General features: G+C 41.1%; 1 protein-coding gene across 1 annotated transcript; it reads right to left on the bottom strand.

Annotated features, from left to right (window-relative positions):
* Positions 1-167: 167 nt before the first annotated feature.
* On the bottom strand, positions 168-15,127 carry LOC124008166 (14-3-3 protein beta/alpha-1). Its single transcript, XM_046319233.1, has 6 exons — positions 14,969-15,127; positions 3,717-4,017; positions 3,237-3,360; positions 2,704-2,867; positions 2,265-2,360; positions 168-2,122 (listed from the first exon to the last, which is right to left on the bottom strand). Exons 2-6 carry the CDS (start codon positions 4,008-4,010, stop codon positions 2,066-2,068), a joined length of 735 nt encoding a protein of 244 aa, XP_046175189.1. The 5' UTR covers positions 4,011-4,017; positions 14,969-15,127; the 3' UTR covers positions 168-2,065.
* Positions 15,128-15,487: the final 360 nt, after the last annotated feature.

Here is a 15,487-nt window from a genome sequence, read left to right as displayed (position 1 = left end):
AAGAAGATCAGAATTGGGCTGTAAATGCAGCCTTTGAGGTCAACTAAATAATTAGCCTGTTTTAATTTAACATTAAATAATGCTTATCAGACTAAGTAAAAATGTATGCAAGTGTTTAACTCTGTCAGACAAACCACTTGTTACAAAAACAAAACAGGACAATTTGGAACTGATAAAACTTTTATTTCACTTTAAATTGTCTTTTACATTTTCCTGATAACATGTAGGGTGAAACTAGAACTGTTTTAAAAGACATACAAATCTAGTATTACGTCAATAACCAGGGGTTGTTTTTTTGTGTATTTTTGTTTTAATGCTATTCTAAATTTTCACAACCACGTGCGCGCTAAGCAATATAAACCATCACAGAAGCAAACTTTAGGCAGAATACTGGTCAGTAAAAACAAAGCAATTGGAGATACCAGATATACAGACAGGCTCGGTTCCACATTCACTACTGCATTTTTTTTATTAAGCGTAGAATAACTGCCATTTATTCAGCTAACGGGGAGATTTTTTTCAGTGCATGAAACATTGTCTTCAGCAAGACTGAACCAGATGAATTCAACACCTAAGTGGAATGTTATGGTGATGACAAAGTATTGTGACACCGAGTGAATTCAGCTACTTCAAGTTCCTTGCACTACTCCAGAATCTAACCCATCCACTGACCGCATTCCACTACAATATGGTCTCCTCTGATAGACCCTTAAGTCTGGAGATACACAAAACAAAAGCATCAATGCCATCTCTGACTGACACAATTTACATAAGGGGACTTGCTTACACACTCTTCGTGCATCTACACTGCCAAGAGCGTGCATTCTCTTATTGTTTCCTTTATGAAATCTAACTTTTGACTGGTCAGTTTGGACTGTCAGCATAAGGCCTTCAAGAAAGGCTTTAATAACCAATATGTAAAAGTTCAACGTAAAACAGCTTTAAGGTATTTCTTTGCAAGCAGGTTAACAAAATTTAAGAGATTTAAAATGTATTTTAAAAGGGTTTACAATTTAGTTTTGAACCAATGTGCAAGTCACTATTACGCAAAGCAAAAAAGTAACATTTAAGAACAAAATAGTATGATTATACTAATGTCAAACAGCACCTTTTTGTCAACTGTTCTAGTACATACCATTAGGAGAATGCTCCCGTTTGAAGGTAGACTCAGCGAAATGACGTCAATGCAGAAAGTAAACAGCATAGTGGGTCTATTTCCGCAACGAAGAGCGCTGAAGTGGGAGCTCAACTTTCACTCTGTTTTGGTCTCGTACCTACCACACTAACAATGTGATGCAAACCTGTGCACATGCACAGATACTGTGTGACCGTGTAAGACTTGCTCATCTCAATATCTGCAGTGCTGCAACGTTATTTCGCTGAGTCTACCTTTAATGTTAGGTTCTAATGGAATGTTTTTTTTTCTTTTCAGCTGGACATACATATTGAATGGCAAAACCTGGGGTCCCTTGTATTCATTTTTAGTTCCAGATCCAAAATCAAATGTACAATACACAGCAATATGCATGTTAGTCAGTGTCACAATACAACCTCTTCTACCATTCTCTATGAGGCCACAGCAGAATTGCACTGCTACATACAGTACTGAATTTTAGCGACCAGAACTTGTGATTATGTGGAGAAAAACTAAGCATCACAGTGTTTGTTGAAAATAAACGGACAGTTTAATGACCTTTTTGAATAAAAACCAGCAATCGCCAGTACACTAGCAAAGCAAAAAAGGATATTAAAATGCATATCTTGCTAGGTGAAAGAACATATCTTTATGAAATGTTAGGAGAGAATCAAAAGGGAAAGGGGGGGGTGAATGGCCTTGCCACTCAACCGGGTAAATGTATTTTTCTTTTATCCTCACAAAACAATACTCTGCTTGTTAACAACTGAGCATATCTGAGAAAGGGCACAACTGGTAGGTCAGGTACAATTCATGCTGCTTGTCATACAGAAAGGGAGGGGTCTGGATGGAGCAGGGATGTATGGGCTGTATATGTGTAAAATAAGAGAAAGAAGAGTGTGGGTGGATTAACAGTGATGTGCAACGCCTTTAGTTCTCCCCTTCGCCGGCATCCCCCTCGTCACCCTGGTTTTCTGATGTCCACAGCTGTAAAGGGGGAAAAAACAAAATCCAATGATTCATACACTCGAGGCATTCAGTTCCAAGTCTATCGAACGATAATGCATTTGAATGGCATGACAAGGGGGTAAAAAAAAAAAAAAGTTTTATGTTCGCGGTAAGCACTTACGGTGAGATTGTCCCTTAGTAGCTGCATGATCAAGGTGCTGTCTTTGTAAGAGTCCTCGTTCAAGGTGTCAAGTTCGGCGATCGCTTCGTCGAAAGCCTATAGGGAAAATAGGTATATGAAAGGGGGTAAAAAAAAAACATGTTTTATAAGGCCCAGAATACCACAGCATAAAATGCCTCCAAAACACTTTACCAATTGACAAAGCTTGGTACTCCAGATGACAAAGCACCATCACAACAGTCAATTTTTCATTTAAACATTTGGCAAATGCCAACAGCACAAGCACCGGTGTTAACGAGCAGGTTTGTGTAAAAAATCTGAGCAGGAGGGGCGTGTTTGCACTCCGTATTGATTCGGAGGCTAAAAAAGGCTCCTTCTGTATCACGCAGTCACTGCAGTGTGATGGTGTAACGTGTGTGAGCGTATAACGGTGCCCCACCGCCTTCGCCAAACTGCAGGCCTGCTCGGGGGAGTTGAGGATCTCGTAATAGAAGACGGAAAAGTTGAGAGCGAGGCCCAGCCTGATGGGGTGTGTCGGCTGCATGTCCTTCTTGCTGATGTCAAATGCCTCCTGGTAGGCCTGCTGGGAGTTCTCCACTGTGGCTGTGATGGGGAGAGAAGGGGCCCAATGAATTAACACCATTCACTCATCATGCTTTTGTTGAAGAGAATTAATGTTACATTTCACAGAGCATCTCCTGTATAATGGATACTGATTGAACATTGTCTCTTATCCAGAGCGACTTACTTCTACTGTGGACATCAAATCAGGCCAGTGATGATACCACTTAAGCCTTAAAAAGCACTGCAAGCAGCAGATTATTAAAAATGTAGGTTTTGCTTATTTCCATGATAATCAGAGGCTGAAGAAAAGTGGCCAATTAACGATTATGGGTTCTTGGCAACAAGAACACGGAAGCTTCCGGAAGCTTTTAACACGGAAGCTTCCTCACAGAACAGAGATCTACTTACTCTTTTTTGAGTCTCCAGATGCCACCTCGGACAGATATCTGTAGTAGTCACCTTTCATTTTAAGGTAGAACACCTTGCTTTCTGCCTGAGTCGCATTGGCAATGAGGTAATTGTCGAGGAGTGCCTAAAACCAAGAAAAGGGGTTGATTGGGTGTCAGTCAACTCCACTCTTTCAACACACAGGACCAAACAAAAGATTAACCAAAAATAGATGCTCTGCAACCTTGCTTTGGTGTCAAATTCATTCCAGCTCACATTCACACTAAATGAAAAATGCTTGTTGTGTAAATAGGGCATTTTCCCTGTACAATTTCCACTTCCAACCACATTCCCAAAATGCCTGGACTCTAAATGAATGTAACTCTAGCCCCAGTGTCACGTTATATCACCCGTCCAATAGCATCAAGGGACTCCTTTAAAAGCGATGGAGGCACATAGACTAGCAAGCTCTCGCTTGCATAGACTAGCAAGCTCTCTCACCAGCACATCCTTGCAGATGTCCTGCAGCTCGGCCTCAATCTTCTCGCGGTATTCACGGGCCATTTGCTGCTTCTTCTCGTTGCCCTCGGTCTTCTGCTCGATGCTGGAGATGACGCGCCAGGAGGAGCGACGCGCCCCCACCACATTCTTGTAGGCCACCGACAGCAGGTTGCGCTCCTCGTTGGAGAGCTCACCGCCCTGCTCCGTCACCGCTTTCATCGCCGCCGCCATGTCGTCATAGCGTTCGGCCTGCTCGGCCAGCTTAGCCTTCTGTACCAGGTCGTTCTTGTCCATGTCGAGGCTGTGAAATGGCACAGAGTTATTGTGGTTATAGTCACACCAAGCAACAGTTATTAGTAGTGTTAGAAAGTATGAGGTTACCCATTCTACAATCCTAGTACTGTGGACCCAAGGGGATGAACATTTTTTATCTAGTCGTATACTAACAGACCTGATTAGATGCATCTGGTGTGCTTGTGCTGGGCTAGAACATTAATGTGCACCACTGTGGGTCCTGAAAAGTTTTATAATGTTCTGATTTTATTAATCCGTTTTATCATGTAGCCTACTGAATACTCAGTTATTAGCCGTAATAAAATGCCCAACAAACCAATAGCCTATTAGCACAGACGTCTCTCTCAGCTAAGGGAGGGCCTCATTTCTGACTGATGATGATTAGGATTTTTAAATATGCATTAATATACGGATATAAAGACAACCCAATAGCATGTCCAGACATGTCCGGGTCAATTTCATTTCAATTCAGTTAATTCTGGAAGTAAACTGAAAAGCAAGTTTACTTGACTGAATTTAAATGGAACTGACCCAAAACCTGCAAGTGTTCTTCAAATGGAAAATGATTGAGTATTCAGTAGGCTACACGATCAAATTGATTAATAAACATCATAAAACCTTTCAGATACCAGTCAGGAACTACTCCCTTACATGCAAACCACAACGGCTACATTCCGTGCACGAGCGTTGCAAAATAATAATATCTTGATTTTTTGTTTTTACTTTTAACCCATTTTCTCCCCAATTTCGTTGTGTCCAATTGGTAGTTAGTCTTGTCTCATTGCTGCAACTCCCGTACGACACCAACGTGTCAGAGGAAACACTACACCTGGCGACCGTGTCAGCGTGCATGCACCCGGCCAGCCACAGGAGTCGCTAGAGCACGATGGAACAAGGACATCCCTGCCAGCCAAACCCTCGCCTAACCCGGATGACGCTGGGCCAGTTGTGCGCCACCCCATAAGTCTCTCGTTCGCGGCCGGCTGTAACAGAGCCTCGACTCGAACCAGGAACTCTAGTGGCACAGCTAGCAACTGCGATGCAGTGCCTTCGACCACTACGCCACTCGGGAGGCCACATTTGTACTATTTTCTACAATTGTAGAATAGTAGTGAAGACATCAAAACTAGGAAATAACACGTGTTTAACAAATCCAAATATATATTTTTACTTAAGATTTTTCAAAGTAGCCACCCTTTGTCTCGATGACAGCTTTGCACACTCTTGGCATTCTCTCAACCAGCTTCATGAGGTATTCACCTGGAATGCATTTCAATTAGCAGGTGTGCCTTGTTAAAAGTCAATTTGTGGAATTTCTTTCTTATTCCTTAATACGTTTGAGCCCAACATTTATGTTGTGACAATGTAGTGGTGATATACAGAAGATAGCTCTATTTGGTTAAAGACCAAGTCCATGTTATGTTAAGAACAGCTCATATAAGCAAAGAGAAATGACAGTCCATCATTACTTTAAGACAAAGGTCAGTTAATACGGAACATTTCTTCAAGTACAGTTACAAAAACCCATCATCCATCAAGACCCAGAGTTACCTCTGCTGCAGAGGATAAGTTCATTAGAGTTACCAGCTTCAGAAATTGTAGCCCAAATAAATGCTTCACGTAACAGACATCTCAAAATCAACGGTTCAGAGGAGACTGCGTGAATCAGGCCATCATGGTTGAATTGCTGCAAAGAAACCACTAGCAACAGACACCAATAATAAGAGAGCAATGGACAATAGACAGGTGAAAATCTCCTTTGGTCTGAAGAGTCCAAATTAGACATTTTTGGTTTTAACCACCGTGTCTTTCTGAGATGCAGAGTAGGTGAACGGATGATTGGCACATGCGTGGTTCCCACCATGAAGCATGGAGGAGGTGGTGTTATGGTGCTTTGCTGGTGACAATATTCTTAATTTATTTAGAATTAAAGGCACACTTAACCAGCATGGCAACTACAGCATTCTGCAGCGATATGCCATCACATCTGGTTTGCGCTTATTGGGACTATCATTTGTTTTTCAACAGGACAATGACCGAACACACCTCCATGCTGTATAAGCGCTATTTGACTGAGAAAGAGAGTGACGGAGTGCTGCATCAGATGACCTGGCCTCCACAATCACCCAACCTCAACCCAATTGAGGTTTGGTTTGGAATGAGTTGGACTGCAGAGTGAAGGAAAATCAGCCAACAAGTGCTCAGCATATGTGGGAACTCCTTCAAGACTGTTGGAAAAGTATTCCAGGGGAAGCTGGTTGAGAGAATGCCAAGACTGTGCAAAACTGTCATCAAGGCAAAGGGTAGCTACTTTGAATTATCTCAAATATATTTGGATTTGTTTAACACTTTCTTGGTTACTACAGGATTTAATGTGTTATTTCATAGTTGATGTCTTCACTATTATTCTACAATGTAGAAAATAATAATTAAAAAAATAATAACAAACCCTTGAATGAGTATGTGTGTCCAAACTTTTGACTGGTAGTGTACATGTTATTCAACCATTTCACCCACGCCGCTCACAGGCCTGAACGAGAGTATGCGTAGTCAAACGATAAAATATAACTTGTCTATTTTTGAGACACTTGACACGCTGGAAGTCCCACCTCTCCCATCTACTCATTGGTTTTCAGGAGCATACAACATGATGTGGGTATCTGAAAGATGACCGGGGAGAGACTAATCATAGACAACTAAACTCAGAGAGCATCATTGAGGTCATATGAATTTAACATTTGAATTATTCTGCCATTTGCAAAGTCATGCCCCCCCCATCCTTGACTTTTCTTAAATAAGTCTATTCAAAACACTGAGGACATGTAATTTTCCCCACTTGCACTTGGCTGCCATATGACAATGGCCCATGGCTCCCGAGTGGCATAGCAGTCTAAAACACTGCATCTCAGTGCTAGAGGCATCACTACAGACGTCATCAGGAGTCCCATAGGGCGGGCACAATTGGTCTAGTGTCGTCCGGGTTAGGCCATCATTGTAAAATAAGAATTTGTTCTTAACGGACTTGACTAGTTGAACAAAAATACAATTAAAATAGATTGAAACTACACCCTAACCAGTGGTCACCAACCGGTCGCTTTCAGTCGATCGCCAAACATTTCTGTAAAAAAGGTAATAGGTGCACCCACTTTAGCTGGCCTGAGCAGGCAAAGAGTTTGCATTTTGAAACATGTGTCTGAAGTTACGGACCCTGCCTTCCAGGCTGGCCCGGAGAGTAAATCAAGTGCACTAAAGGCCTACCGCTGGCCAATGGTGTGGCTCAGTTTACCGTGTCTGCAGTAATGTAGCAGGAATTTAAAAAAAGCTACATTAAAGCTGATACTGCGAGATTTTTTATTTTTAAACCATGACGAGAGCGGCTGTCTTTATGAGTGAGTTCATGTAAGTCCTTACTCAGCACTGTCAACTCTTTTTATTCAACACCTTTATAAGCCATAATATGCATATTCTTCCCACTTCCACTCGTGCTACAACCAGCGCTGCAGCTGTAACGAAGAAGTAGGAAAGTGTATCGATAGGCTTGCGTTTTTATTAGCGTCTTGGTTCTTTTTTAATATCCAGGAATATTTCACTTTCTCTGTTCACAGCATGAATTTGTGGTGCGTGAGTTGTCATCAGCTAGAAAACGGTGCCCCTTTTTGGTCAGTGTCAGCAGAGGAAAGGGAAAGCGGCAGGACGTTGAGGCAGACCCTCAGTCAGCTGCTCTCTCCCTCTGCTGAGACTGACCATCAGATGCAGGCACCATCAGCCCAGTAAAGTAAAAAATAAGCAAATTATTTAAATGTATGCTCAATCAGCTGTGACTCAAAAGTAATACAATGACTTATCTATTACCGCTGTGATCATATAACTCACAGTTTTAAATGAACTTTTTTGGGGGGCGGGGGACAATGCATTGGGAGGGAAATTCAAGCAAAGCAAATGTGCGGTGATAACGTATTGGGCCTATAGCCCACTGCACAAATCTCATTGCTACAGTACTGTTTTTAATAGGTTAGTGTTGCATAGACTTAAATGTTTTAAGACACGTTAAAATAAAATCTGAGCAGTAGATCTCGGGTTGCATTTTGACTCAGAAAGTGATCTTCAGAAGGCTAGTGACACCTGACCTAAACTATATCAAAACTAATTTCACACATAGATGTAGTAATAATAGATGTAGCCTAAAGACCAGATTAGAGTTACAATATTCTGATGGGTGATAATATTCTGATGGGTGACGATAGTATTAACTGCCTTGTGATTGAAGAGACTACAGCGCAGTGTGGGTAATTGACAAAGGGAAAGGAGCTTCAGCTTACCAAAAAGCAACCTTTTCAAATATTTTTTCATGCAGGCAAACTTTTGGATTTCCTAACCAGAAAAGAGCAGGTTAAAGTTTCTAAAAACATGTACATTTGCCAAACAACTTAAAGGAAAAAATCCAGCCATAGAAACCCATTCCTTTAATTTACAGTGTGACTGTTACCTAGTCCGTTGAATGTCTGAATGCATTCAACTGAAATGTGTCTTCCGCATTTAACCCAACCCCTCTGAATCAGTTGTGTGGAGGGCTGCATTCATCGGCGCCCAGGGAACAGTGGGTTAACTGCCTTGCTCAGGGACAGAATGACAGATTTTTACCTTGAAAAAATAATTTTTAGCTTGGAAAATTCCGGAAGATGAAGTCATGGCTTTAGAAGCTTCTGATAGGCTAATTGACATCATTTGAGTCAATTGGAGGTGTACCAGTAGATGTATTTCAAGGCCTACCTTCAAACTCGGTGCCTCTTTGCTTGACATCATGGGAAAATCAAAAGAAATCAGCCAAGAAAAATTGTACACCTCCACAAGTCTGACCTTCCAAATGCCTGAAGGTACCACGCTCATCTGTACAATTAATAGTACGCAAGTATAAACACCATGGTACCACGCAGCCGTCATACCACTCAGGAAGGCGTTCTCCAAAAGATGAACGTACTTTAATGTGAAAAGTGCAAATCAATCCCAGAACAACAGAAAAAGGACCTTGTGAAGATGCTGGAGGAAACAGGTACAAAAGTATCTATATCCACAGTAAAACGAGTCCTATATCAACATAACCTGAAAGGTCGCTCAGCAGGGAAGAAGCCACAGCTCCAAAACCGCCATAAAAAAGCCAGACTACGATTTGCAATTGCACATGGGGACAAAGATTGTACTTTTTGGAGAAATGCCCTCTGGTCTGATGAAACAAAAATAGAAATGTGTGGCCATAATGACCATCGTTATGTTTGAAGGAAAAAGTGGAAGGCTTGCAAGCCGAAGAACATCATCCCAACCGTGATGCACGGGGGTGGCAGCATCATCTTGTGGGGGTGCTTTGCTGCAGGAGGGACTGGTGCGCCTCACAAAATAGATGGCATCATGAGGGAGGAAAATTATGGGGATATATTGGAAGCAACATCTCAAGACATCAGTCAGGCAGTTAAAGATGGGTCGCAAATGGGTCTTCCAAATGGACAATGACCCCAAGCATACTTCCAAAGTTGTGGCAAAATGGCTTAAGGACAACAAAGTCAAGGTATTGGAGTGGCCATCACAAATCCCTGACCTCAATCCTATAGAAAATTTGTGGGCAAAAGTGAAAAAGCATATGCGAGCAAGGAGCCCTACAAACCTGACTCAGTTACACCAGTTCTGTCAGGAGGAACGTGCAAAAATTCACCCAACTTATTGTGGGAAGCTTGTTGAAGGCTACCCGAAACGTTTGACCCAATTTAAACAATTTAAAGGCAATTGCTACCAAATATTAATTGAGTGTATGTAAACTTCTGACCCACTGGGAATGTGAAGAAAGAAATAAAAGATGATATAAATCACTCTACACTATTATTCTGACATTTCACATTCTTAACCCATCTGCGTACGGAACCCGCTAGCGGGCTGAAATTCCATGACATACGGTGATCGCTACATAAATAGTCATATTAAACATTCATGAAAATACATGTATCGAAAGCCTAGAATCTTGCTAATCCAACTGCGTTGTCAGATTTAAAAAAGGATTTACTGCGAAAGAATATGATTATCTGAGCATAGAGGTCCATAAAAAATAAATAAAAATTAACCAGCACAGGCGTAACATTAAAATAAATATTTTACCTTTGACGATCTTCGTCTGTTTGCAATTCCAATGCTCATTGTTACACAAGTGAATTATATTTTGTTTGTGATAAAATCCGTTTTTATAAGCCTAACAAGAAACATTTTGTGAACCGCTTGTGTTGTGAATTCCGTCTCATTCCATTTGACGACACATTCCAGGTAAATAACCCACACAGAATGTGACTTTTCCAGTCATGTTTGGTTTCACTGCATTCAACTGGTTTGTTTGTAACACAATCATGTGTGATGGTTGTCATACCGCGGCTGCCATTTCAAAGGCATATGAACACACTAGCTAGCTCCATTCGAACAACTGACTCGAGAAATAAGCTCATCAACTGCGCCTACAGCGACGTGTTACCCTCTGTCATGGCATTGAACCACTGCTCATCAAAGCAGCCTACAGGCTGTGTTCAAGCCATTTGGTGGCACTCAACTGTGTCGCCACCATGCTCGATGCTATGTACACACCGCTATTTCGATGCAGACTAGAAACAGGGTTTAGTCACCTCAACTTGCTAAATTTCCACATGATTTATTACAAGATTTAGTTGAGGTTAGGGAATGATTTGACCCATATACAATGCTTTTAGTTTTAGAAATATTTAGGGCTAACTTATTCCTCACCACCCACTCTAACTGCAGCTCTTTGTTGAGTGTTGCAGTCATATCAGTTGCTGTAGTAGCTGACATGTATCATGTTGAGTCATCCGCATACATAGAAACTCTGGCCTTAGTCAGTGGCATGTTGTTAGTAAAAATGTAAAAAACCAAGGGGCCTAAAAACAGCTACCATGAGGAATTCCTGATTCAAACTGGATTATATTTGATAGGCTTCCATTAAAGAACACCCTCTGTGTTCTGTTAGACAAGTAACTCTTTGTCCACATTATAGCAGGGGGTGTAAAGCCATAACACATACGTTTTTCCAGGAGTAGACGGTGATCAATAATGTCAAAAGCTGCACTGAAGTCTAGCAAGACAGCCCCAACAATCATTTTATCATAGATTTCTCAGTCAAATCAGTTTTTTTTAGTAAATGCTGTCCTTGTTGAGTGTCCTTCCCTATAAGCATGCTGAAATTCTGTTGTCAATTTGTTTACTGTAAAATAGCATTGTATCGGGTCAAAAACAAAATCCAGAGGTTTACTACGGGTTGGTAACTGGCTGATTGGTTGGCTATTTGAGCCAGTAAAAAGGGGCTTTTACTATCCTAGGGTAGCGTAATGACTTTAGCTTCCCTCCAGGCCTGAGGGCACACACTCTCTAGTAGGCTTAAATTGAAGATGTGGCAAATAGGAGTGGCATTCTCGTCAGTAATTTTCCATCTAGATTGTCAGACCCTGGTGGCTTGTCATTGTTGATAGACAACAATTCTCACCTCTTCCACTCTGACTTTACGGAATTCAAAAGTATTCTCGTCTTTCATAATATGGTCCGATATACTTGGATGTGTAGTATCAGCGTTTGTTGCTGGCATGTCATCCCTAAGTTAGCTTATCTTGCCAATGAAAGTCATTAAAGCAGTTTGCAATATCAGTGGGCTTCGCGATTCAATAAATGGAGCCGAGTTGCCCCCTCCTAAATTTAATTTAACTTCTTGGGGGCAGTATTTTCACATCCGGATGAAATGCATCCCCAAATTCAACTGCCCAACTACTCATCACCAGAAGATAAGATATGCATATTATTAGTAGATTTGGATAGAAAACACTGACGTGTCTAAAACTGTTTGAATCATGTCTGTGAGTATAAGAGAACTTATTTAGCAGGCGAAACCCAGAGGACAAACCATTCAGATTTTTTTTCCTGAGTTCACTCTCTTTCAATGGGTTTTCATTGGGAATCCAGATTTCTAAAGGAACCTTCTTGCATTCCTATCGCTTCCACTGGATGTCAACAGTCTTTAGAAATGGATTTAGGTAATTCCTTTGTGTAATGAAGAAGTACGGCCATCTTGAACGAGGGTCACTTGAAGTGTACTGTTGGATAGAGGCGCGTGACCAGAAAGCATGCTTCAGTCTGTTTTCTTCCTGTATTGAACACAGATCATCCTGTCTTCAATTTGATTGATTATTTATGTTAAAAAATACCTAAAGTTGTATTACAAAAGTAGATTGAAATGTTTTGGCAAAGTTTACAGGTAACTTTTGAGATATTTTGTAGTCACGTTGAGCAAGTTGGAACCTGTGTTTTTCTGGATCAAACGCGCCAAATAAATTGACATTTTGGATATATATTGACGGAATTAATCGAACAAAAGGACCATTTGTGATGTTTATGGGACATATTGGAGTGCCAACAAAAGAAGCTCGTCAAAGGTAAGGCATGAATTATATTTTTATTTCTGCGTTTTGTGTCGCGCCTGCAGGGTTGAAATATGGTTTCTCTCTTTGTTTACGGGGGTGCTATCCTCAGGTAATAGCATCGGTTGCTTTCGCCGAAAAGCCTTTTTGAAATCTGACATGTTGGCTGATTTCAGAACAAGTGTAGCTTTAATTTGCTATATGGCATGTGTAATTAAATGAAAGTTTGATTTTATATTTATAATGTCCGTACTGTGAGACGCCTAAGACAGCGCTACAGGGAGACAGACCACGTGTAACAACACCTGCACAGGATTGGTACATCCAAACATCACACCTGCGGAACAGGTACAGGATGGCAACAACAACTGCCCGAGTTACACCAGGAACGCACAATCCTTCCATCAGTGCTCAGACTGTCCACAATAGGCTGAGAGAGGCTGGACGGAGGGCTTGTAGGCCTGTTGTAAGGCAGGTCCTCGAAAATATAATAACAGCCGGACACTCTAGGAGCTCAGATGCAAAAATGTAATTACCAATGTTTCGACAGCCAAGCTGTCTTCATCAGGGTTTTTTAAACAAACACTGCGGGATGACTCGTTTATATAGTGTCAAAAGACACCGGTGTCTGTAATCATGGCCAAGAGTGGCCTAATATCATTGGTTAGTTATCAAATATTAAAATGGCAAACAATCATACTTTCAAAGTTCTTGTCTTAAAAAAAGGAGAGAAAGAAGTTCTCATCTCTGTTGTTGGGAGTGGTAAGGGGGAGGGCTTGCTGTATGTGTGTAAATGGGAAGGTGCACAGCACACAAGGAGCCAAGACACAAAACGACAACATGAGAACAAACACTCATAAAAAAATGAAAAAAGTGATTCTTGTTATACAGGCATTGATTGAATTATTTTGATATATTGACATACAGGCCATCATTGTAAATCATAATTTGTTCTTAAATGACTTGCCTAGCTAAATAAAGGTCATTAAAAATACTTTAAAAACACAGTATACATGTACCTTTGAACACTTTTTTTTTGAGAGGAAAGGAACCCCTTTCTCTGGGCCAGTAATACAAATTTAATGTTATAAAGAAAATATTGTCCACACCGGAACATCTAAATAATGATGACATAGGACAATATAAGATCAGCTTGGTAAATGTTAGGTATTATATTTGAGCAAACTTGTCCATTACGATTGGCCACAACTAAACAAACTCCAAAATCGTGGTTTTCTGATAATCTATCTTGAAAACACGACATTCTTAGAAATGTCGATTTGTCCCCATTGGGGCTCTAGAAAGTTTAAGCCATAATCAGCAGACTTTCTCCTTCTAAACAACCATTATAGGAAATTAACCATATAACTTTTACGTGAAACCCAGCTCTAGACGCAAGGCATGTTTTCAAAGGACATACATCCCTAAGAAATAACGTGCAGTAGTGAAAACGCAGCAAGTGATCTTAGCTTTATTGTTAAACCAATGTATTAGTACGGCCATGTATAGTTAGTTACACGGCTCTTGTGGCCATGTTATCTCAAGTAAATTTCGACTGTGATAAAGTCAGATTTGCTCACAATGGCTGTGTCACTTACGCCAGTTGAGATCAGTTTATTTATAAAAAATAAAATAAAACTGGTATACTATGACAGTATGGTATCCTATATTACCAAGGCTGTGTCTTAAATGTCACTGTGTTTTACTAAACATCTTTCGGCCGTTAGCAAATACTCGCTAACTAGTTATGATCACGGATGTCAAATGTAACGTCCATGGCGGAAATACTGCACCATTGCGCTATAAAATCGGTAGCCAACCTAATCGCTAAAGCGCTAGCTTGCTAGATTCCAGTCCGGCATTGAAGATGGAGCTGGAGAGCTAGTAACGCCCTCTCTTGTCGCATTCCCTTGCGGAATTTTAATATGAAAGCTGCCGTTAGCAAACCAGCTAACGTTATCTAGCAACAGTTATAGTAATTGAATGCTACCTATGAGTTGGATATACGAAAATATGATTTAATTCGTTGCTATTTATGCACCAGTGTAATCGCAAAAACCTGTGCATTGCAGTCCATTCACTTGTAAAATTAGCTGGAGATAGCGTCTCGTTAGCATTAGCTTGTTAACGCTGGTAAGGTAGCTCCTGTAAGTCTTGATTTCACGACGACCAGGCAGGGAACATTAGCCTTGCAAAAAAAACAGTCTTCTGTGGATATATACATCAGCATTACGGTACCATTTTGGATTTGGATTCATATTTACCAGGGCAGATCTGAGATCTCCCCTACGTGGTTTACAATAACCTAATCCCTAGCTAGCTTGTGAGCTCTAGCTCGCTATTCAATCACACGTCTCGGCCTAAATCCTTGTACCCAGCCCCAAACCACAATAGGCACCTTCCGCCACAGATAGCGATTGGAGACATTGTTGGGTTATTATGAACCCACAATTACCAATCTTACCCGGAGATAATAATATAATCGAACTTTTATGCAAGTGAACTCACATTTAGCTTGTATTTTGAATCCTGCTTTTTCTCTAAACGATGGGAGTACCAAGCTGTTCTCCGTTCGCTGCTCGGGATTTTCAGGGCAGTACCACTTCCGCCTGCGCAAACACTTCCGCTTCCTCTAAACTCCACCCCTCCCCCCGCCAGTATCTATGGTAACAGCACTCCGGGGTTTCCAAAGCATTCTGCAGGGTAGTTGACGTCATAAAGAGTATGCGAGCCACTATGCGATGACGTAAGTGGTCACCATAGTTACTGTCTCCAAGCGATTGCTTACAGTCCGAAGTAAAGTGTAAATCATAGAACACAGATGTTGAGACAGGATAGTCTGGCTGTACTGTTTATGTAAAGTTGCAGGAGCACCACAATACGTTTGAGCTAATATTATTAAAGAGGAACAGGAGCTCAAGCAGTAGAACATTTGCCAGTAATCAGCTCCTGTGAGCTCCTGTCCAAGTCAAGCACTGATCATGTCTTATGAAATGACTGCTTGCATGAATATGATTGCATGCATAT

Source organism: Oncorhynchus gorbuscha, linkage group LG21 (genome assembly GCF_021184085.1).
Source record: "Oncorhynchus gorbuscha isolate QuinsamMale2020 ecotype Even-year linkage group LG21, OgorEven_v1.0, whole genome shotgun sequence".
Classification (NCBI taxonomy): Eukaryota; Metazoa; Chordata; class Actinopteri; order Salmoniformes; family Salmonidae; genus Oncorhynchus; species Oncorhynchus gorbuscha.
This window is presented reverse-complemented; position numbering and strand designations above follow the sequence as displayed.

Excerpts from the sequence above, each read along its gene's own strand:
- LOC124008166 (XM_046319233.1), bottom strand. The coding sequence starts at position 4,010 with ATGGACAAGAACGACCTGGTACAGAAGGCTAAGCTGGCCGAGCAGGCC. Across the intron at positions 2,868-3,236 it reads ATCTGGAGACTCAAAAAAGA|CCACAGTGGAGAACTCCCAG; the intron begins GTAAGTAGATCT and ends TCCCCATCACAG. Across the intron at positions 2,361-2,703 it reads CCTGCAGTTTGGCGAAGGCG|GCTTTCGACGAAGCGATCGC; the intron begins GTGGGGCACCGT and ends TTTTCCCTATAG.